Source organism: Pollicipes pollicipes, unplaced genomic scaffold, assembly GCF_011947565.3.
Source record: "Pollicipes pollicipes isolate AB1234 unplaced genomic scaffold, Ppol_2.1 Scaffold_5724;HRSCAF=6776_pilon_pilon_pilon, whole genome shotgun sequence".
Taxonomy (NCBI): Eukaryota; Metazoa; Arthropoda; class Thecostraca; order Pollicipedomorpha; family Pollicipedidae; genus Pollicipes; species Pollicipes pollicipes.
This window is the reverse complement of record NW_023596746.1, coordinates 9,016,540-9,041,426: the sequence shown is the minus strand read 5'-3', so window position 1 is coordinate 9,041,426 and position 24,887 is coordinate 9,016,540. Positions and strand designations below refer to the sequence as shown.

The window sequence follows — 24,887 nt, the reverse complement described above, 5'->3', positions numbered from 1 at the left end:
GCAGAGGGTGCCCGTTACTCTGACGTCAGACGTCACGATGCGATGGAAATGTTTGTGTCCGTTTTACACGGTCGGGGTGTTTTGGGCAGTGATCCTCTTTCCTTTCCTTGACGATATTTAGTATTTTTAACGCACCAGGCTGGCAGCCGTCTGCAGTGCGAATTTCTCTTAACATCGCACCCACATTATGCGTGCGTGAATAACAGCTGCTAACAGGACTGAAAAACAGCCTCTTGGACGGCTAGCTAGAAGTGCGCGCGGTGTCCACGGGTGTCCAGGACTGGCGCATCGACCGCGGTGTACATCTTATGTAAGAGACCACACCACCACTGACAGACCAGAAGGTAATCAATTTCAACGTGTGATGGTGTGAAACCGTACATGAAACAAAACCAATTAAGAGCTTAGCGCTGTTTCCACCCTTCGGTTGCCATGACAACGAACTTCACGAGGCCTCCCGGCCGTCAGGTCACTAACTCTCTCGAGACGCTCGTGGCGACATGTGTCCGCAAGCATGGCTGCTCGTCACTCACCTATGACGGTCAGGTGGACGGGGTAGGAGGCGGGCGGCGAGGTGCTGATCTGGCAGGCGTACATGCCGGCATCGCGGTGCTGCACGAACTTGACCTGCAGGGTCCAGTCGTGCGAGCGCGGCGAGTGGCGCGCTCGGAAGCGCTCGTCGCTCGTGTACGTGCTCTCGCCCACGGTGAGCAGGTGCACGTCCCGCAGGCGCACCCACGAGAGGGTGCGGTTGCCGAGCGCGCAGACGCGGCAGCTGAGGTAGGCACTGCGGCCGAGAAGCGCCGTCACGTTCCGGGTGGCGTCGCGCTGGAACCAGGGCCGGCCGGCATGCGGTGCCACCGGCGGGTCCACGTCCAAACGGACCGGGTCTACCGGCAGGCACAGACAGACACCAGGTCAGCGGTAGCGGCAGGTCAGCTGTCAGCAGGTCAGCTATCAGCAGGTCGGTGGCGGGACCTCGATCGCTCCGAGCGCGTGTGCGGACATACGTTGACGTCCGACGGCGCTCAGGGAGAGACCCTCTGTCGGGGAAGCAAGGTCGGCCGCCGTCGAATGTCACAGGACAGCAGCGGAGGATAGACAACCGTAGTCGAGCTCGTGAGAGGAGGAGTGGAGCTGCAAGACGTTGATGCCCGGCGGCCAGGGTGAGTCGATATATGGGCGGCGGTGTGCGACACTGACTCACATCTCGATGCGAGTTCTGATATTTGACATACGAGTTCTGAAATACGCGGGCAATACGATAGCTGGGAACAATTGTCTGCTTCTGTTCTACCAAAGAATTTGGGGACCGCCATGGCAACGAACGATGATACATAACGATACGATGATACGATACACAATGATACGATGAACAACGATAAGATGATAAATTAAGTCGCCAGAATCGATGACGGCGAATTTTGTCAGGAGTCGGGTGGAGCGGATCTTATTTGTGACTCGCTTGTCTCCATGTAACGCAATTGTTTTAAGAAACGTGCACTGTAATCGCATTGCAATAGTACCGCTGTATGCACATGCAGTAGTCCTTGCAGCTGCAATGAACAGCTTGCTCAATTGTTGTAATACCAATGTTTCGAAAGAACCTGGGGTTCCTGCCAACCGCACTCGCTAGGTCACCACCTTCTCCGCACTCGTTCTTAATATTCCATCACGTGGAGCGCTTAAGTAGCTTCATTGCTTCCGGACACGCAACATTGCAGGCGAACGCATGCATGCAATGTCAGAAAAGCCTGAAATGAAGAGCCGAGTGCGACGCTTCCCAAAGTGCAATTGCGCCTCGTTTCTTTCAAATAAGCTTATAGATGTCTCTTCATCTATCATCTAAATAATTTCAACGTAAGTTCTAGCTACTATGCGTTTCTAAGGCAGCTGGCGAGCTGCGATGTGCAAAAGTAAATCCGCCGCCCACGCCACGTTACATGGCTGGCTGTTCCCGCCCCGCTGTGGTGTATTGCACCTGGTATGTGAAGGCCACAGTTCGCTGACACATGAGACCAGTCTTGTCTATTTACGCAGGTGAGATATAGCACCTACTTCTCTCGCGCCTCACAAGCTGGCGAAATTGCGCGTGCCGGGCGAAGTGCTGCTGTCACCGTAACTACTGCTGCCGGCCCGTCTTATAATGCCCACAGTTCATCAGGTTACGGTTGATAATGTCCACAGTTCATAATGTCCACGGCTTACCATATCCACGGTCCTTAATGTCCACAGTTCAGAATGTTCACAGCTTACAATGTCCACAGTTCTTAATAATGTCCACCGCTTATAATGTCCACGACATATTTCCACCTGCGTCCGCTAGGACACTGCCTCGCTGTTATGTTTGAGAATACGGCGCCTGGAACCGCCAAGCCGACGAAACCAGTGCAGGGTCAAGCAGGGGGCAGGAGCGTGAAGCGACCTGTGGAACATATTATTTTCACAGTTCTTGGTGCTGAATCGGATGCATAACACGATGGTATAGCCAATGAGTCACAGCAATTATATGTTCTGGAAAGCCTATTTTACGGCGCGTTCCAACCGCTGAGGTTGGCTGGATGAGCGCCAAGCTATCTATAGACATTTTTCTCCGGTTATTTTGACCTCCTCAATAATAAATTTGCTACGTGACTGTCCCAGTATAGCCAGGAACACGGTGACCAGTTTTATGCAGGGTCGAGTTTATTCCTGCTGGGTTGGTTTTCGGCTATCATATGCAAAGTCGATTTCATTTCAATCGGTGTGTTTAGGCCTATTATTCAGAGGCGGTCTCGTTCCAGTCGGGTTTATACAGAATCGGACTTCGGGAAGCCGCGAAAGATTCACTTTGCAACAATAGTGCTGGACTGTACCAATTTAGAGGAAATGACTTTGGCCGACGCCTATCTCCCATGCGTACGAAATTTCTTACCCTGGCGGGTGCAGGCAGAACTAGCTTGCGGGCATTACGAACTGTGGGAATTTTGAACCGTGGACGTTATGACCTGTGGACATTTTGAGCTGTATACATTGTGAGCTGTGGACATCATGACCTGTGGACTTAATGAAGAACCCCTATTACTGCATTGGACATGATGACCTGTGGACATCGTGAAATCCCCATTCTGCCGCAATAAGAGCTGGGCCGGTACAGCACGACACGGGTGGGCCGGGCGCTGACGCCGCCGACCGTCGGTCACTGGACGACAGCTGGTGCCGCGCGCCGGGCGCTGACGCCGCCGACCGTCGGTCACTGGACGGCAGCTGGTGCCGCGCGCCGGGCGCTGACGCCGCCGTCCGTCGGTCACTGGACAACAGCTGGTGCCGCGCGCCGGGCGCTGACGCCGCCGACCGTCGGTCACTGGACAACAGCTGGTGCCGCGCGCCGGGCGCTGACGCCGCCGTCCGTCGGTCACTGGACAACAGCTGGTGCCGCGCGCCGGGCGCTGACGCCGCCGTCCGTCGGTCACTGGACGACAGCCGGTGCCACGCACCGGGCGCTGACGCCGCCGTCCGTCGGTCACTGGATGACAGCTGGTGCCGCGCGCCGGGCGCTGACGCCGGCGAGCGTCGGCGAGCGGACGGCAGGCAGCTGGTGCCGCGCACCGGGCGGAGCGACGGCCGCCAGCGCGTCGAGGAGAGGCTGGCGTGCGCCGTCATTTGTCCGCGTCACCTGACGCTAATGTCAACTGGCAGTCGGCTGCTAACTCGTCCGGTCCGCATCTGCCTCCAAACAGCGAGCCGACGGCTAGCAAAAAGACGAGACGCTCACGGCCGTCACGGGCGCGGCGTTCTTGTCCGCCCGCCGCCGTCGCCGCCGCAACAGCGAGGGGCGGAGCTGGGTCGCAGGCGGTGCCGCCACTCTCGGCTGCTTGGGGCTTACGTCTGAGTCGTCCTGCAAATGCATGTTCATCCATGGTGGAGGCGTACCAAATGTGAAATTGGCCCGACATTTGTGCCACAAACATGACTGTACCACGTACATGGTTGTCAAAGGTCTGCCCAGTTTTCGCGTCACGTCGTGCGGGACCATCAACAGCGCTAAACAAATATTTACACAGTTCTGTCCGACAAGCATAGACAGCCGTTTTGGGAATAAGGCACAAATATGAATGAGACGATGCATTTTAATTTGTGCCAGCTAGCTCAGCGGAAAAAATGCGCGCTTTTGAAATATTTTACTGACGGGCATGCACCTGGTAAAACATTTGTATAAATATAGCGGATTAGGGCTGCATAAAAATGTGGTAAAAACCTGTCATGTAACGTAACGATACAAGGCCATGTTCGTTGGCACACATTTTTATGATAAGAAAGAGTAAAACTTCATAGACCAAGCGTTTTTATCGGTAACGAAAAGTACCACTGAGACAAAAACCACGAATGTCACGTTGACAGCAAAGCATCACATGGTTTTGCCAATGTTCGGCAATGCTCTGTTTAGATGGATGCTCGAAGTTTTCGAGGTCTTATCACTGGACGTGGCAATGCTTAGCTATCAGAATCCCGTCGAGATAATGTAGGAGTTTTGACTGCAGTATGTGGATGGCTCATCCAGGAGTGCATCAAGCACTGTATCTGAGCGGGCACAGCAAACGAGAGTACTTGCAATAACAAAAAGCAGGTACTATGGAAAGAAAACGGCGCAGACTAAAGCATTCTGATGTTTGAAAGGCGCAGAAGTCTTACCATGTCTGAACATTCCAATGGGATTACGATCCGAGCCTTCCTAATGTATCACGTTTCTTGAACTGGATTAACCACGATATCCAATTTACGAATTTCCAACCGAGGAATAAATCGAGTTGCTCAGTGTGCGTGAATATGCAACGCTGTACCGGAAATTCGAAAGCTGTGTGTCGTGATTCATAGCACATATTCTGCAAGAGCTGTCCACCATGGAGAATCAAACGGGCTAAGATTCAAACATCATGCCAATGCCCCTAAAACCAGGCTATACTGCACGCCACAAGCCCAAACCAAGCATCATGCTCAGACTGCAGGCTAGCCGGTTCGCCTAAGCCCAGACTCCCTCCAACCTCTGGTCGCTGGTTGGCGTGAACTTTTTTGGTACGCATGGAGGGAGAACATCTTAGCAAGGCACATTTGCACTTTTTAAGGAATGCGGTTGCACAGTTGCCAGCACTTTCCCTGGTTGCTCAAGTGGCCATTTCCCCCAAATTATTCTGGAGCCACGAGACAAAAACCAATGGATTGCTTTTGATCTAAGGTCACGGAAACTACCGCTGGGTGAGCAGTCGGATGCGAGGCAGATGTAGTAAGCCGGCAGCATGTCATGTCTGTGTGGGGTTCATTTAGAGGCCGTTTGACTGAAACCATTTGTAAGGCACTGAATGAATTCCTCACACGAGCTTTCGGGCTAGACAGACTGATGACATCGCGAGTAGCGGAGTCGAGGACTTGGGTGTCATCGGCGTAAGATAGTAAGCGGCCGTGGGGCAGGAACGATCGTCTAGGCGCGCGATCTTCCAGGTGCATAGAAAAGTGCGCGGTGTGATAAAAATGCTTATGAGATATAAAACGTGAGCGTCGATTACGGAGACAGCACATTTCATAACAATTTTGCACTGCGTAGCGAGGTATGCCATCGACGCAGTAGCCCTCGACGCGCTCATGTTCCCGATGGCTTCAGATGACTCCGGCAGAGCGGCTGAGTGCAGGGACTGCGACGAGGCACAGGCACGGCACGGGCGTGGTCCAGCCTGGGTCGCACCAGCACAACCACGCCCTACCACCGCCCCCGCAGCGATGTGGGGCCGACGGCAGCGAAGTGGGGCATGTAGTCTGTCCGTCCGCGTGTGTTGCGCGTTCTCACTGGCTGCGACCTGAACTGCCTCAGCGGCTCCAGAAGTCCTACAGCCCTGTCAGCAGACCGCTGCTCAGGCGCGAGCGTCGCACGAGAGCGATCAATCCCTTCACTCTGTTACGGCACCACTAGTACACGCGGCGGCCTCTGCGGTACGGCAGCGCTCCCAGGTCTCGATGGCGCGGATGCGCTCCTCATGGCTGCGGGGACTGCGGTATCTCCATGCGGCCATGGGCAGCCGAGCCGGCGTGACGTCACGGCGATGGTCGTGCAGTGGGCGTGGACTGCGACGTCCCATGCTTCTATAAATATGTCCACCCTGTCACCGACGGCACCAGCGGCTCGCAGCGCGGTTCCGAACCGGCGAGCAGTCCTCAGGCTGAACGCGGTGGCGCCCAGACTGGCCGCTGGCGCTCTCTGGGGGCGGGAGCGCAGAGCAGCGCCGGCTGGGCTCTGCTGTCGAACAGCGCACAGACGCCGACCGTGACGTGTGAAGACCATGTCGTCGTGTTGCGTATCCGAAGCGAGGGGCCAGTACGCTGGCTGGTGTGGACTGTTCCGGAAAAGAACAGCTGATAGTGGCATCGATGTAGGAGTAGGGGAGGAGAGGGGAAGTGCGGCTTCCCGCGACCTGCACGGCGTGGGGTTGACAACTACCTGACAATTACCACCACAATCATCACGGAAAGCGGGTGGAGCTGAGATCAAAACGTATCATAGCCGGGCCGAGGAATCAATCACTGGTGGTACGTAAAGTGATGCAGTGTCCTACTCATTTGGTGCCAGGGGAGTTAGCCCCCCACGCTTCCAAACTTGGCCTTCAACCACCTAACTTTGGAAGGAAAGTGCACCAAATCGGAGAGAAGCCCGTTTGTTGGCATCTTTTGGGGGCAGATTGGGGCAGTTTTTACTGTTCAGTTCCCCCGACTCATCTTGCGAAACTACGCCACTGGATGGGCATGTTGCCCAGTCTCCGCGCAAGTCGCAGTGAGTGCGTCGTAAATCCGGCTTATGATCCGACTGCAGCACAGTGATGCCAATACCCCGCTTACACCCCGTAGAACGCTGACCACGGGCTCCGTCTACAGCCTATCTGTTACCATGTGCATCGCTTACGGCACTGTATGAATCAACCCGGGACGCACGAGTCCCGAAAAATAATGTAGTTTTACAGGTAGTCCTGTTTGAACGGCATGGGAAGCAACCATCTGTATTATGTTATGAAAACGTTCTCTTTTTTAGCAGGATCCCTGAGCGCCATAAGGCGGCAGATATATGATCACTGTCGTGCACATGTCGAACAGTCGGCTAGCAGGGAAAACGCTGGTACTGACGTGTATAAACAAGTTCACCGGTTTCATTATCTAATAAAGTGAGTCGCAGCAGATGATAAAATCGACGCACTGTCCACGCAGCTTCTGACATCTGGGGCACCCCAGCATATCGAGACAGGCTGCGGAGCTAATAAAAATTCCAAAGACGCCAGAAGTTTTTTAATCTGTGAGGCATTAATCTTAGACATTCGGTAGGATGGCATCGCGACGCTATAGGCAAAGTTGAAAAACACCACCGTGAGATAAAGCGCCAATTGCCTACCCTGACAGACAGCTGCGGTGTCGAATGGGAAAGTCGTTATTGGCTGTCGTGTGTTCTGTGAACAACGAACACTCCGATTCGTATGGATGTTCTCCGCATTTCCTTAAATTCATGAGGCACATGGGGTCGCCATTGTTTCGCCTTATCTCGCAGCTGGTTTTCAAGTATTCGGAGGATTTTGTACACGAGGAAGAGTGGTAGCCAACAACCACCCTTGCAAAAGGCTCATTATGCCTTAGTTCCGCGCAGAATGCTAGGAAGCAGTCAAACGGTCGGAGGCAACGAGTGCGAGAGACGCTATTAAGCCGGGTGACCGGTCAGAATGAGCAATTTCGTTATTCGTCTGGGTTTATCAGGAAAGGTGACCGCTTCCCTGATCCCCAATATACGTGGTAGTTAGGTGGCTGAGCGGGCGACACGTCGAGTACTTAGATCGGACGGGCCGAACTACGGACGGGCCGAACTTGCCGCACGCATGTAAAGTATTTGAAACCGGTGGTCGACAGATAGTGTCGACTGGTGAGTACACGCGCGTATGCTGGTGACGGGTTGTTCGGATGATGTCTTGCGCTGCATTCTCGTATGGATTCGTGTGTAGGTCTTCTTTTGTAAGGGGGGGGGGGCAATCTCACTCGGTCAACAACAAATTTTTGGCGAGCGGGCCGTTGCCCGACCCGCCGCCGGGATAATGCATTCTGGTGCCGAGAGTTTCAGAATGAGTAGCGCCGGCGTTTATAGATAGCCCTGACTTGGTGGCAGCGCGGGTCTGATCAAGTGCGGCTTGATGTCAAAATTCCTTTTTCAGATTGCTGGAAATGACGCACCCACGAAAGATTAGCTGTGACATGCGAAACAGTTGCAGAATATAGGTTATATATGGTAAAATAGATACGAACAAAATGTCCAGGTGACAAAACTTTTATGTGACTTGTAACTGGTGCCCTTGATTAATTTTTTTCACGCAAAACAACTTGAGCACACAACTTTTTGTGAGACAATACCGCTACAGACGAAACCTCTAAGCGATGACATTCCCAAGTTAAAAAAAAAAAACGTGACGGACAACCCTTCCACCGACAACATTCCCAGCAACAGGGCCTGCGCGAGAACGCCTCCACGTGTAAAACTCGAAGTCGTCCCGCATGAGCCGAGCTGTACCCGGCTGACACCTTGTCAGACTGCACCACTGAGTACCTCTGGTGCTGGGCCGTGCTCTCACCGGCCGATCAGATGTCGGCCTGCATCACTGAGTACCTCTGGTGCTGGGCCGTGCTCTCACCGGCCGATCAGATGTCGGCCTGCATCACTGAGTACCTCTGGTGCTGGGCCGTGCTCTCACCGGCCGATCAGATGTCGGCCTGCATCACTGAGTACCTCTGGTGCTGGGCCGTGCTCTCACCGGCCGATCAGATGTCGGCCTGCATCACTGAGTACCTCTGGTGCTGGGCCGTGCTCTCACCGGCCGATCAGATGTCGGCCTGCATCACTGAGTACCTCTGGTGCTGGGCCGTGCTCTCACCGGCCGATCAGATGTCGGCCTGCATCACTGAGTACCTCTGGTGCTGGGCCGTGCTCTCACCGGCCGATCAGATGTCGGCCTGCACCACTGAGTACCTCTGGTGCTGGGCCGTGCTCTCACCGGCCGATCAGATGTCGGCCTGCATCACTGAGTACCTCTGGTGCTGGGCCGTGCTCTCACCGGCCGATCAGATGTCGGCCTGCACCACTGAGTACCTCTGGTGCGGGCCGTGCTCTCACCGGCCGATCAGATGTCGGCCTGCATCACTGAGTACCTCTGGTGCTGGGCCGTGCTCTCACCGGCCGATCAGATGTCGGCTGCATCACTGAGTACCTCTGGTGCTGGGCCGTGCTCTCACCGGCCGATCAGATGTCGGCCTGCACACTGAGTACCTCTGGTGCTGGGCCGTGCTCTCACCGGCCGACAGACGTCAGGCTGCACCACTGAGTACCTCTGGTGCTGGGCCGTGCTCTCACCGGCCGATCAGATGTCGGCTGCATCACTGAGTACCTCTGGTGCTGGGCCGTGCTCTCACCGGCCGATCAGATGTCGGCTGCACCACTGAGTACCTCTGGTGCTGGGCCGTGCTCTCACCGGCCGATCAGATGTCGGCCTGCATCACTGAGTACCTCTGGTGCTGGGCCGTGCTCTCACCGGCCGATCAGATGTCGGCCTGCACCACTGAGTACCTCTGGTGCTGGGCCGTGCTCTCACAGGCCGACCAGATGTCAGGCTGCACCACTGAGTACCTCTGGTGCGGCTGGGCCGTGCTCTCACCGGCCGACCAGATGTCAGGCTGCACCACTGAGTACCTCTGGTGCGGCTGGGCCGTGCTCTCACCGGCCGATCAGATGTCGGCCTGCACCACTCTGGGTCTGTGATATAGCCCGGACCGTGCTGCCGCCGGCTGATCAGACGTCAGTCGGGGGGCCCGATTGGACGGGTCACCGCTGACGGGGCCGACGGTGATTGGCTGGGCGGAGTCGTCCAGCCGGCAGCCGGCGTCGGGCGTCGGGCCAGGTCGCCGAGCCCGGGGCCCGGCGCAACACGACCCACGCGGGTATAGCCACTGGAGCGCTTCCCGGATTTGATCAATCTACGCATCGGGGATCAATCCGCGGATCGGACCGGACCGGATCAGAAGTTTTTACCAGACATGGATTAGGACCGCTCCTGATTTTCAAATTAACCATTTTACACGGATGGAAACAAATGAAAAATAATTGCATAGAAATTTTCACTCCACGCAAATAATTCGTGCACCAATTCCAAAAGCAAATTGTCTGACGAACAGATCACATATGTGATAACGGATAACTAGTATGAGTGAGTGGCAATCATATATGCTGCTATGGAAAACTGAAGCTCTCATTTTTTCAGAGTAAATACAATGTTCAACAATATACTAACCTCTGTTAGTATCACCTAACTACCATCACTCCTGATCTTATCAGCAACACAATTTAGCTCCGATGAATTGTACTACATTTCATGGTTGACAAACTAGACAGGAGCATGTTTTATTGGTAGAATGCACACCACAGATTTCTGAAATCCAAGCTCCTACCGGGGTAAATTACAAAAATGTGAACTCAATGAAACACTGTAGTTTCTGTTGAGCTAATCACCCATACAAATTTGAGTCTAACACCAGCCTAAGACTAAGTACCTGCTTCAACCGATCCATTTCCGGGTGGTTGGCAATAAATAATGTTCCATCCTCACAGATCATTTCCTTTATCCTCACTCCCAAATTAATGTAATCAAAGAATGAACATGTTGACCTCTACAACCAGAAACCAGCCAGGTAACTTTATCACATAGCAGTTAGCTGTTTGATGTGAGCTAGGTACTCCGTATCCAGCGAACGCTTTGGGCATTTAGTGGGTCCTTATTGATCTATACTGTTTCTTATAGTTGCATGCCTGCTATTCTTCTTTAATTATTTAAAAGGCCCAGGGCACTTAACACAGAAATTCAGGAAGTCATTAACGTGGATGAACATCCCCATGACCGTTCATTCATATCTCAAATGAAGATTTGGTAAGATTTCGGGTAGCTTGTGCGGTCACCAGAGCCTTTGGCAAGTGGCTAGCATGTCTACGATGTGCCAAAGCATCAGCGGTCGTGGCAAATGTCGGATGACGGGCGACTGACAGGGTGTTGATGGTATCTCTGTTAGCGTGCTGAAAACAATAACGGTGGATGCAAAGTGAAGTAACATTGGCAACATGTCTACAATAGTTTGTTTTTTACTGTGTATATGTGACCTGCAGCTGTACGATGCCCGATTACAACTAAATTAGCTTTCGTATTTGTTCCTCGCAAAAAAGATATCTGGTAGCGTATGCTATATTAGCAACGGGGTTCAAAAACGACGCAACTATTTTGTTCTGCTGGATGAAAGAGTTGGTACCGCAGGCACCTACCAAAAGACGGTCGCGCGGGTAGATTGTAATTTTGACGCAGCAAGTACTCATGGTTCTTTCGTTCTGCTGGATGAATGAGTTGGTACTGCAGGCACCTCCCAATAGACGGTCGCGCGGGGGATTGTTATTTTGAAACAGCAGGTACTCGTGGTATGTCCGCGAGCGAACGAAGAACCATGTATTTGGTGAAGTGTTCGTTCATATTAGGCATGCGAGGTGGGTGTCGTCATGCGCTTCTGAATTGGGTGCCGCTGACACTGTCAATCGATATGTGGCAATTTGTGTACCGACCAGGCGTCTGATATTGTTAGATAACATGCTCATGCCTGCATGTAATTGTGATGAGCAGCGATTTTGGTCGCTGCAATGTAGTGGTGTTTGAGAGGTATTGGCAGATATAATCGTGATATTGTCATTGATATGATGGGCCTTGTTTGTTCTGATCTTAATGCAAAATTACATTCCCGACAGGCAATAAGCTGTGTTAAGGAGCTCGACACCCACTGGTTTACAGCATCTTTTCCAATGAGAATGAACAAATCATTAGCATTAAACGTACTCACTTAACTAGATTTACTGTTAAAGTTGTAAAGAGTCCTTAATTTTGCAAGCGGATTGGCACCGACTAATTCGATGAACTTTTGTGGTAAGTTCCACCAAATCGGATAAGATTGAAAAAAATCACTGAAAATCGTGGAACAAAAATAACGAAAAATGTTTCAAGGGTCTGGCATACCCAGTATTGAATTGGACAAACAAGTTGCAGACAGTACATTCGCCTATGCTACGCAACTGTTTTGAAGCCTGTGTATGCTGCTTCGGTTGCCGGCATCTGATGTTAATCGTCAGAAAGCACTCCAGACCTCAGGGTCCATATTTTGCGCTCAAGATAGTGGGAATTGCGGATGACCGTCACGCATATTTGTGCCCATATAATTGTTCGTTCTGTTCTGAATCAGATCATGTCAATACCGCATCGCTGCTGCCCCGGGCGTCCAGACATAGTCGTGGTGTTCATTCGTGTTATGCCGAACATTTACAGGCTGCAAGAAAGCCTTCGGACATCCGGGCTAGTACGGAACTGGACAGCGCACGACGGGACACACAAGTTCATTAATGGATTGTAGGGAATATTTTGCATCTTGGGGTGAGACCGACACAACTCCAAGCAACTGAAGTGTTCGAGAGAATAACACAAGCGGTTTCTCCAAGACCTATTGGTCCAATCTGTTCCGTTCATGTGCCACTTTTTCCCTTCCGTGCCGTTAATCTTTTAAAAAAACAAGCTATTGGTCCCGTCGGCGTTTAACCACTTGCAATTCTTGACCTGAAAGCTTTTCCCCTATTTGGGTTTTAGTCATGTGCCGTTTTACCTTTTTTGACTCCTGGAGCATTCATGTCTCCGTTCAAGAACACGACGTCGGATCACCCGATGTTTAAGAGGTTTAAAGATCGACGATATCATTTTTGAACTTTCTGTTTTAAAAAATGCTCACAGAGTTTATCGGAAACTTTATGCAGATTATATGAGGGTACAGAACACTTATCAAAATTACTTATTAATACATGGCATGCACTTTGATTCGCACTTTCGCACACTTCGTACTTTGAAAAAACAGCATAGGTTTTTTCGTATGTTGTTCTAAAGTGAAGTTTGAAGCCCAGTAAAACGAGAACATTGATGGCTAAAATTATGCAAGCAATATTATGCCCTAATTAAACAATTCCAACCATTCAGTTAATCTTAGACCTTATTCTGCTGAAATAAAGTTTTCACTGTCATCATAGCACTCACAACCGATCGACCCATGCATACGGTACCTCAGTACTTCTGGATCCTAATTTTGTTCCCTCGAAGCCTTCGAGAAAAAAAGCTTTGAAATTGCTTTATATTTCCGTTTAAATCTGCGTCAATAAGTTCGGAATGAGCGTCAGAAACTAAGGCATGAAGTATTTTTTCCAACTATAAAACGGTCTGATTTTTACTTTTACCTGGCCATCAGACCGAATCAAAGCCAATGGACACTACCTCGTCGCATCATATTACGCGATTCCCTACGAATTGCCTTTGCTGACAGCCATTACCTGGCTTTGGCCTGCCGGTGGCCTCACAAGATTTATATAATTCATTGTTAGAAGATTGGCTTTTCAATTCCCTGCGGCAAAACAGCGTTTACCGGGGCTGCAGCGCAACCTAATGAAATGTGCTTCACGCACATCGCATGGAGTAAATCGATGCACGCTTTTGCTATTGTATCGCCCAATCTTACGTCCTAAGCTGGACTATGCATGCTTTATTTATGACAGCGCGTGTGAATCCACCAAATGCGTCCTTGACACTGTCCATCACACCGTTTTACGAGTTATCACATGGGCGTTCCGCACATCACCTACCGTAACCCTCATGGTGGAATCACACAAGCCGCTCTTGTCAGCGAGGAGGAAAATGCTCGGTATGCGTTGTGCGCTCAAGCTGCGACAGCTCCTCTCACATCCGGCATATGGCACAGTTTCTCACGGTCTGCTGTACGTTTTCATAGCAGCGCACCTCGAGTACATGCTATGACTCTTGGCCTCCGAATGTACGCCTTACTGCAGGAAAGCGAAACTCCCATTCGAAGGGCGAAGCGGGCAGGACATCTGTGCAACCTCCCTGGCATTTGGCCTCACTCTCAATACATAGGTCTCTAACAGATATGAACACTAATGTCGTCTTGCCAGATGTAATGAGGTCCAGGGCACTTGAGCGCAAGGGGTCATGTGAGGGCTACATAATTACTTACACGGACTGCTCTAAAACTTCTGGTGGTGTAGGTTGTGCGTTTGTGAGCTACTAGGACATCCGGTTGTTTTCATTGCCTCCACGCGCGTCGGTGTTCTCCGCGGAGTTGGTAGCGATCAACAGGGCGCTGTGTTTTATTAAGGTCGGCAACGAACCTTTTTTTTGACGGACCCTCTCATTAGCTTTCTTAGTCTTAGGCCTTTTCATCCCTCATATCCTCTCGTACAGGACATTTTAGGACGCCTGACTGAACTGGATGAGGCCCGGGAGAAAGTCATCTTGTGTTGGGTCCGCAGTCACATTGGAATCACCGGCAAAAGGGGGCTGCCGCGGCTGCCAGGGGAGCAGAGCTGGTTCCATGTGTACGCTCTCTTTCTAACCCTGCTACAGACTTTGACCCCGCAATAAGGACGTTTCTGTAGAACGAGTGGCAACGTTGCTGGTATGTGACCGATAGTATTAAGCTCAGAGCAATCAAACCCGAGTTGCATCAGTGGTTATCTTGTTCTCAGAAGGTGAGGCGAGGAGAGCTGATCCTCTGCAGACTACGCATCGGGAACAATCACGTAACCCACGGTTATATGTTGGAGGGAGCCGATAGACCTATCTGCCATCGACGAGGTGTTATTCTCACCGTTCGCCATGTGCTTATATCGTGTCCGCACATTGTGAAAGAACGACAACGTCACTTTGGACGGCGTGACTCGCCCCTGACGCTCTGTGACATTTTAGGAGACAACTCACAATTTCTTGTATTTCAACAGGTCTTTTTCTTTCTCAGACCCATCAACTTTGGGACCATTTACGCGGTTCATTAGTTAGGTAAAACAAAACTCCTTTGGCGGCCAAATGACCACGGCAGTCGACGCGCCCGAAAACATCAATTAACAACCACAAGAGGCTGCACCGCACCGTTCGGAAGTTATTCAAGTAAACTTTCAGGGAAGAGTCAAACTATCCCACCGCCGCCCACCCTGCCCGAGCGCTTCTTAAGTCCTGCCACGCCGAAAACCAGAAGCCAGCTCAGCCCTACGCCCGAAGCCCGTTTCTCCTTGTTAGCCCAGGCAGCACCGGGCTCCACGCCGGCGACGCGCAGCACAATCGACAAAACAAGTCAGAGAGGCGAATATGCTATGAGTGCTTTAGGAAATTACTGTTTGGCACGCCGTACAAAAATAATCGGTCTTTTGGGATACAATGTTGCAGATAACTACGTAAACGACCCAAGTTCACATGAACCTCGCGAGTAAGCGCCTTCGCCTACACTCCCATGGGGAGTTAACACGCCGTCAGCGCCCAAAGCTCTCGACGCTGTTCTTGAACCACTCAATACCAATGCACAAGTTTGATAGATGAGCGACGTGAGTTACCTGTGGGTGAGAAGGGGCGCACAGCTGCCACCACGAGCAGCAGATGCAGGGCGGCAGCTCTCATACCGCCATGAATACAGACATTCTGAAACGACACGAACGCAACTGTGAGCACTTTTCCCCATACTTCCGTGCCTTACGGACTAGATTAGCGATTTAAAAGCTAGCGAGTTGGACGTTTTCTTACGTTCGCCGGACTAGTGTCGTATACGAACGTCACCTTGAAAGTGCATAATCTGGAGCCAGCCGGTGTGCGGCTGCACGCGTCTCCGAGTGCGGACACGTCAGACAGTGAGCCAGACACATTTAAAACCGTATGTTGGAAAGCGCATTTGCGAGGAACATTATGCTCATGGATGAGATAGAAGTAATGGCCTTATTCATCGGAGTAAAACCAGGAGAATGGAGACATAGATGCATTGATATCTCGGAACATGCCTTTATCGAAACGAAGAGCAGAAGTGGACTTCCACGAGGGGATTCCACGGATTTGAATCGCGGCATGGCCCGTGAGCAATGCAGCAGATGCAGTATGAGCAATGCAGTCGCTGCTGCTGTATAAATAAGGCGTGACGAAGTGCGTCCCGTTCCCTTCAAAAAGAGTTAAAGCCGCGAAACGAGCATTGGCGAGTTGCGTGCTTGGAAATGAAGCCAGATCTACCGATATTAAAGGATTTAAGGATTTGTCTCGCGCAACTTTAACATTCCCCTGAACAGTATGATGGCCAGAAGTTTACACAGGAAGGGCTTAAACCATACTCCAATTGGGGGAGCTTTGGGGACTGGAGATTATATCTAGACGTCTCGAGGACACATTTCTTGATGTTTTGAAAGCCCTACGAGCGTCTTAAGCTGCCACCAGAGGCAGGGGGACATGGTCTTGAAAGCCTTTCCCCTTGGTTACGCACTGCTTCTGAATCCTAAACTGATATTATCTACACATCCGTAGATCAACGAGGCCGACATGTGTGGGACATAGCTCGAAACCGGCGGCACCGTGCCACTGAACTAATGACACCCGCTGACTCACAAGACCTCTGCTCTCCTTGTCACCCAAATCATCCCGCGTCATGTGAGTCCTGGCCGTGCCGTCCAGTGATCGGATGTGATTCCTGATGGTGCCATCCAGTAATCGAGTGTGATTTCAGACTATACCGTCTAGTGATCAAGTGTGGTTCATGACCGTGCCGTCCAGTGATCGGTTGGGATTCCTGACAGTGCCGTCCAGTGATCAGGTGTGAGTGTTGACCGTGCCGTCCAGTGATCGGTTGGAATTCCTGACGGTGCCGTTCAGTGATCGGATGTGATTTCTGACCGTGCCGTCCAGTGATCGGACACCCACCGTACTTATATATTCCCGTTTGACTTTTCTGCTGTTTTATAACGATCATTGATTGAGCTCAACAAACGTTTTTCAACGACTTTTCTCTCGTTACTAAAACGTGCTTTATTCTTGGGATGGTGGGTAGAGGTCAATGCACGAAGGACCGAATCAGCGTTAGAAGATTTGAGATGTCACGAGTCGGATCAGATCAGGCTCAGTGCTGGGTGCTATTCATGCATGATCCAGTGCAGTGCACTCTCCCACTGGTACGGCGCGTATCTCTGAAGATAGAGGAGAGCCCTAAGTTCACTAACGTTACCTGCGGAGCGAGTCTGGCCAGTTTGACATCATCCGTTTATTCACTGATGTTCATCCACACTGTTGTCCAGCGGCTTCACGCAGGCTGTGCGGTGCCGCCCTCCGCCTGGCTCAAACGTGTTTGGTTTTTGGGATGGCACTGTGGTCTTCGGGCTCGTATTCCGACGAAGATGAGAACAACCGGTCGCCCACAGCGGACTAAACCTTGAGACATCCCAGACAGGCAGCTTGGTGCGCCCGACTCCGTTCCATCGCAGCAGCGACTGGCGCGTGTCCAGGTCCGATGGTCAGCATGCAGCGGAGTTCACCAGAGGCTGCCCGGTAAGATATGACGACATTTTCTCGGGGGCCATGTGGATCGAAACAGTTTGGTACCGTCGTTTTCTCCAAGACCGAGATGGCTGTCCCATCAACACTCGTATCGTCCCATCGCAGCCTCTTCTGAAGCACGCCGAGAAATACTGCGCCGATGGTGGCAACTCCGGTAACAAATACGCTGTTTGTAAAACTTGGGAGGTCTTGGAATACGTGCGATGCTGATATGGTATGATGCTGTGTGACGTCGCATTTTTATTGACAGACGTCCGACACTTAGAGTTGCGATGCATGCAACGCAAAGTTGCGGACAAGGGCCTGACACCGTATGTTACATAAATATTACATACCCACTAATACAGGGACGCAAAATGGACAATTTCGCACTCGCCATGCACCGCGGAGCTCAGGACAGGCAACCCACCATCACACACCGCACTGCAGTCTCCACGGTTTCGCTACGTCCGCGCTCGGTAGTTCCAATCTTGGCAATCTGAAGTGCCGTGAGGTTTACAACGCATTTTAAAACAGAGGCGGAAGTGGAAGTAAACCACTCTTTTTAAGGCGCATGTAGCATCAGCTAGCAAGAACGCATCTGCCCAGCATACCTGACTTCATTATTAATTGCCTGTCGTTTTCTAACTAGCGTCTTCTAAAGATGGCACCCAACTGATGATTTGCAGTCATGGCGAAAAATATCTGCCGACTTGCTCAATACGATTGGTGACATACATGGAAACTTTTACGAGCTATTTGGTCACAAAACCTGGAATGTGGAACCAAATTACCAAAGACCAGCACAGTTAGCCCAAACTCAAACCTTGGTAGGCTTGTACCCGTGAACGCTTAAAGCGTTCACGGGTACAAAGTGAGCTGGTGTAGAACACATGTCTAAACATCGACGTTTTGCTGCATGAGCAACTCGAGCCACAACTTACTACACCGGCCATAGATGCCTATGCTGACGATACATGGTGCAGTCCGACATCCTTTTGAGAACGACAGTCATGAAACATCAGTTGCGGATCAAGCATAGTTGGGTGTTGTATGAAGCCTATTTATTATGGGTATGAACATTTCCTGACCCTTAATCAAAGCGTGGGTGTGTGAAATTGTGTAGGACCTATGCTTCCGAAACACATCGTTCTGGGATATTTTTGATAACAGAGTTGGAATTTTGCACATGATGGCACAAATGATGCAGTTGATTTCTGTACAAACCGTCTGGCACTTAATATCCAAGTTTTAGTGCATTGGCAGCCATTGCCATATTCAAAGATTGCGCATTTCGATTAGCAGTCTAGCGAGCTACTGGTCAATGTTGGCATTGCCATCACCACGCTCCTCTACATTTCTTGCCGTCTTTTGGGCGGAGTTTCTACATAACTGAGCGTGCCTTCAAGCTCTGTGGCATTAACAGCGGCTGGTATCCCATCTGGATGCCGGGCAGCGGACGTCATCATTCCTCGGCGACATCCCGGTCTGCCACATAGCCGTAGTGCCGGGCGCCGCTACCCAGCCACCGTGCCGGGCGCCGTTACCCAGCCATCGCGCCGGGCGCCGCTACCCAGCCACCGCGCTGGGCACCGCTACCCTGCCACCGTGCCGGGCGCCGCTACCCTGCCACCGCGCCGGGCGCCGCTACCCCGCCACCGCGCCGGGCGCCGCGTGTGTCGGTGTGCTGGGTGACGCAGCCGGTGGACAACACGCTGCCGGACCTATGCTGAACTGTCTCGGGCTGCTGACGCCCAGCGCGCCCCGTTTCGTTGCTGACCGCTGCATCGCCGACCGTCATTGCGGTGACCTCCTCAGGGACACCAGACCAATTCGGAACCACTCCGGACCGACCCCGCGGTGATCGTGGATCGCCCGGCACTGTAGCCGGGTCATGGCCGTCAGCCTGTGAGGCCGTCAGGCAGAAACCCGGGGAAGTCGCACTCACTCCGACGTATGCAACGAAGCAGAGATGACGCAGGTAATGTTCAAAGCGGTGCTGAAGATGCGAGCGCAGACTGGTGACGTCGTTGCTGGCGGGTCCACCTGTCACCTGGCGCATTAGAGGTCGGACCAGCGCCATAAGCTAGTCCACATCTATGGCTAGCAGAGGGTGGCGTGGTCGCAGCGTCATGGCCTCCCGCACACGCCATCGATGTGCTGCACCTCGCGCAGCGGGCGGCTTGCGCTACGGGTCAGCAGCCAGGTCAGATAGCTGGCTACCTTCAGCCCCCATTCAGGGAAGTAGCGCGCTGTGTGTGAGCAGTGTTACCACGCGCCCCACGTGATCCATGTGCTCATCGACGTCGCCTGGACTGAAGTCAACGAGGACGAGCGGTGTTCTTTGTTCGGGGAGGCCTTGCACCACCAGGAGCTCTTTTCTACCTTACGCACCCCTACCAAGACTCTGGCTGCACCCCTAGGGACCTCTCCGTGCCTGAGATACGCCGCTCCGTGCGCCGTTTTAGCTGCTCGGGTCGCTTCTGCGCTCAAGGAGCCCTGTGGCCAGTAACGAGTACCTGGCCGACCGCGTTTCCGCTGATTGTTCACGGGCTTCGCTGACTACCCTGCACTCCTCCGGTTACCTCTTTACCAAGGTACCTTTACCTTTACCACCCTTCTGACCACCTAAGTGTCGCCCGGTACCCACCAAGCCCCGCAAAACCTCATAGGCAGGCTGTCTCGAACCTGAGGTTCCCAGGAGTAGAAAGAGAAGCCGGGGGAGATCCAAAGCAGGGTCCGGTGGTTCGAGGTTGCCCCATAGGGAGATTCCGTTCGGGGCACGCAGCGTGACGGAAAATCGCTGGATTGTATGAAAGAGTAAATACAAGATTGTGCTGCTAAAATGCACTTCACGACAGTAGAACCACGGCTACTACTACCGCAATGCATGACTGCGGACAGACTGGAGCCGTGGGTCGACGGGGAAAGTCCGGATACCGTCACAACGAGGAGAGTCCGGGTACCGTCACGACGAGGGGAGTCCGGGTACCGTCACGACGAGGAGAGTCCAGGTACCGTCACGACGGGGAGGGTCCAGGTACCGTCACGACGAGGAGAGTCCGGGTACCGTCACGACGAGGAGAGTCCGGGTAGCGTCACGACGAGGAGAGTCCGGGTACCGTCACGACGAGGAGGGTCCGGGTACCGTCACGACGAGGAGGGTCCGGGTACCGTCACGACGAGGAGAGTCCAGGTACCGTCACGACGAGGAGAGTCCGGGTACCGTCACGACGAGGAGAGTCCGGGTACCGTCACGACGAGGAGAGTCCGGATACCTTCACGCCAAACTCTTGTCGTGTGCCGAACCCCCTGGAAATGCTATTGATACCCGTAGACTACTCTACTCTAGCATGAATGGCTTGCACAAAATTCTGTTTTTCAAAACGGTGCTGCTGATAAACACGTCTTACCTGAATTTCCGCGCACCTCATACGCGAAAAAAGCTGTTGACTTGCTCTGGACGCAGTAAGAAAGGTTAATGATCCATACACGACCTAGCTCCAGCTCGAATAGCTGGGTGTTCAAGGAGGTGCAAATGGTGCTCAACTTGTGTTGACTGTATGAACTGACGCTCAGACAGAAATGAATTCCAATGACACTTAAGGCGTGGTTGCGCCGATGAGGAAAAATGAAGCTGAAGATGCTGGATTGGAACACAAGCACACGCTTTTGGTGCGTCAAAATGCGCAAGGAAAGACAAGTTGAGCCTCTGTATGAAAGGGGTGATAAAATGGAATCATTATGGTGATTATTCGGTCGTGATAAATGCTTGAAGCCCATATCAGGTGATTTCTACAATGGCGACAAATCCTTAGTCTTTAGCCAAAATGTCGTGCACCTAGGGCTCGTCCATAAGTGTTACAGCTTTCACCTGACGTCGGGTATGCGAGGTCATTTTTCACAAGTAGCTTCAGCCCTTTGGAAAAATCATTATCAGTGGCCACTCTCAAAATAAAGTGGTCTTAAGCGGAGCTGTTCCAAAACTAATGGATTGTACTCTTTTGTGATGGCATGGGTCCCAATAATGGCGGGCTCTTGGACCCTGAATTCCCCTTCTTTCCGAAGACGATCTCCTGCCCTGCTCATGTGAGCGAGAGCATGGCTTGTCGCGTCACGAAATCTTAACAGGCGTATTCCTCGTTCAGTGGCGAGTTCAATAGTGTACAGTTTTATGTGTTTTGAACGTAATGTATCATATATGGTTCCGTGAATGCAGCAATGACGGCCCATTTCCGGCGGTTCGTGAAGCCGTCGGTTGCCGCCCGCCGCCCGAGCCGGCCGCAGATCACCGTGCAGTGTTCCCGAAACTGCCGCTGCTCCGAAACCAGGAATGGTACGCACACGTGCTCTTGTATCAAATCATGCGCAATGAATGCCTCATAAACTACTGAAAATTCGGGCGCAGATGTATGCAAACAGATTCGGATAAGTATACTCAGAAAACATTGAAGGGGCTCGCACCAGCACCACTACGCCCCCATCAGGACGAGGAGTCGACAGTTGTTTCTGCCAGGGCCGTATAAGAGAGGTAAACCCATTCAGAGATCCTCGCTTCACCTTCGCTTGACGTCACCGTGACGTCACTCGGGCCGAGACTTCAATGCGCGGCGGGCTGCCGGGCGCCTGATAATGCTGGATGCTCCGGCCTGGCAGCCGGAGCATCGAAACATTCACACAGATAACGAACAACCCTGCAGCGGAGGGTGCTTACGACCAGCGAACCGATCACATAGCATGTTATCGTAAATATGATGTGCTTTGGAAGCCTATGCGATGAACCGCTAAAATGCCTTGGCATGAAAAATTAAGACAGGCACACAAGGCTTGCTCGCAATATAGCGACAGGAACAGCGGTCTGTGCCCGCACCCATAACAAAAAACTGTTAGTGGCACCTCAGTGACACTGAGCGTATGGTGCATAATTTAATGAAGAGAACGATTATATATGCGGCCAGTGACAGATCCAATGCGGCGGGTGCGAGCCCATCCCCCCCCCCCCCCCTTGTACCCGTTAACCAAGCGCTTGCAGTTTTCAATACTTGGTTCGGAATAATGAAACGTTTCAAGAAAAATGACATCAAAACTTACTCGTTGCGTTATGATTACATAGATGCGGCTAATGAGGCTACGTATGACTAAAATAAGTACAAGCAATAGTAGCATTACGCAGCATATGTTAAGTACCTACTCAACATTTCGTTAACGTCTTCCTCACCCCCGTACCCATATCCGTGTTTTTCCGAAAATCCGTACCCAGTTCAGCCTGCTAACCATTGCACGTGCGTACCCATTGGTTCACCCACCCCGGATGCTCTTTAACTTGTGGACTACGCCTGGTCCATGTAAATATCTGCCGTCCTTGCCAGATTTCCCTCTTTATTTATTTCGGGTGCCAACTAGTTTCAAATGCTAAGCCATGAAGTTCCACTTCCAGAGCGCCAGCGCGCTGTGCTTACCAGTAACATTCAGCCGCGTGCCGTCGGCTGTTAGCTTCAGCCCGTCACAGCACCGCGCCTCACCACTGTTCGTCACCAGCGCCGCTCGCGGCCGCGAGCTCGCATGCCGTCCGTGCTCCCGCGCTAGGCGATCGTCGACTGAGACCAGTCGCCGACGTGAGCGGCTGACGGCACCGACGCGCGCGGCCGTCGTCGGCGGACGAGGTCGGCCACACGCGGCGGCCAGACGGGCCTGGCGCGCCGGGTGGGACATGGGTCGGCCACACACGGCGGTCAGACCTGGCGCGCTGGGTAGGGCATGGGACGGCCACACTCAGCTGCCAGACGGACCTGGCGCGCGGGGTGTGAGGACAGATACTGCCTTTTGTGCCGTCGGCGGCGGCGCCAGCCGGCTGTGAAGGCCGGACGGCCGCTCCTCGGCAGCCGTCGCTCAGGGGGTCGCGCCCCACGCGACAGAGGACCGCTAGCACTGCTCTACACCATCTCCGCCCGGATGGAGGACCGCCAGTACCCACTGAACCACCTCCGTCCGGAAAGAGTACCGCCAGTGCTCAACTGCATCACCCCCGTCCGGATAAGAGGCCGCCATTACCCAACTACACCGTCTCCGTTTGAATGGAGGCCGCCAGTAGCCAACTACACCGTCTCCGTCCGGATGGAGAACCGCCAGTACCCAACTACACCGTCTCCGTCCGGAACGAGAACCGCCAGCACCCAACTACACCGCCCCACGCGATAGAGGACCGCCGGTGCTCGACTACATCGCCCCCGTCCGGATGCATAACGCGCAAACTTCGCCATCACACGACACGGAGGCACGCCATCGTTATAGCCGCGTGCCACGAACGTCGCACCGCTCTGTAAACACTCTAGAATGCGTAACGAAAGACACCGTATCTTGTTTTTATTATCAGTGGTGTCTGTAAGACGCACTGAATTCTCATTCCTCGTCCCCTCCCACACACACACACACATACGCAAGGCACCCACCCATTCGCGCTTACACGCACACAGTCTGGGACACATGCCACAAAGTAACTCATTCAAACGATATGCCGCAAGGACTTTAGCAGCTTCAAGGATCACGGACGCGACCCACGTTTCCCACGAGCACTTACCCACGACCCAAGGATCCTTCGTTCACTCATCCCGGGCGTTAGGTAAGCGTTTTATGTATAAGATGCTGCACTGCAGAGACCCGACATTGTACCAACGCGGGAGGCGCCCACTAGCGTAAATAGACCTTGGTGGGCTGAGGATGCTGGTGGAAGCACTATGGAGCAGACGGAAGGGAAAGACAACTGCGAGATCGACAGCGGTCGCGGTTGCATCTAGGATATGGGCGGGGCATTGGCGAGAAAATATTTGACTTGTCAACGATGATCCATGGCCTCATTCAACGCAGCGCACCAGGCCCCATCACTCATCGGAACGGGAAGATAAAGGCTGCCTCGGCGGCGGCTCCGGCCGACATTCCGCGGCTTCTCGCCCCCGCTGCGTCAGCACTGCCGCCCGGCGGCGCCGCCTCAGCACCGCCGTCCTGGGACGGCGCCAGCATCCGGTCGTCAGCGACGCGTGGGCGTGTCCAGTTGACGGGAGCCACACGTGGACAGTGTGTCGGTACAGGTCACATCAAATGCTTGTGAGCAGTGCACAGGCGCAGCTGCCACCAGCGACGCGTGGGCGTGTCCAGTTGACGGCAGCCGCACGTGGACAGTGTGCCGGTACAGGTCATATAAAATGCTTGTGAGCAGTACAGGCGCTGCTGACGTCAGCTGTACGTGGTCGGTGTGCAAGTGCTGCTGACGTCAGCTATGCGTGGACGATGTACAGGCACAGCTGACGTCAGCTGTGCGTCGGCGGTGTACAGGTGCTGCTGATGTGAGGTACGCGTAAGGTGGTTTATTCGTACAGGTAACTATGTCGACGACGAAAGCGATCATGTGCCGGTGATATTAGAAAAGGATGTACG

At 52.8% G+C, this 24,887-nt stretch overlaps 1 protein-coding gene across 1 annotated transcript; it reads right to left on the bottom strand.

Moving 5' to 3' along the window:
- Positions 1-525: 525 nt before the first annotated feature.
- LOC119102460 (zwei Ig domain protein zig-8) lies at positions 526-24,063 on the bottom strand. The gene is made up of 3 exons (XM_037225831.1): positions 24,034-24,063; positions 15,506-15,590; positions 526-890 (listed from the first exon to the last, which is right to left on the bottom strand). Exons 1-3 carry the CDS (start codon positions 24,061-24,063, stop codon positions 526-528), a joined length of 480 nt encoding a protein of 159 aa, XP_037081726.1.
- Positions 24,064-24,887: the final 824 nt, after the last annotated feature.

Coding starts and splice junctions, on each gene's coding strand:
- LOC119102460 (XM_037225831.1), bottom strand. CDS start 24,063: ATGAGTGAACGAAGGATCCTTGGGTCGTGG. Junction 15,591..24,033: donor GAAGGATCCTTGGGTCGTGG/GTAAGTGCTCGT, acceptor GTGTCGTTTCAG/AATGTCTGTATTCATGGCGG. Junction 891..15,505: donor GCGCCCCTTCTCACCCACAG/GTAACTCACGTC, acceptor GCCTGCCGGTAG/ACCCGGTCCGTTTGGACGTG.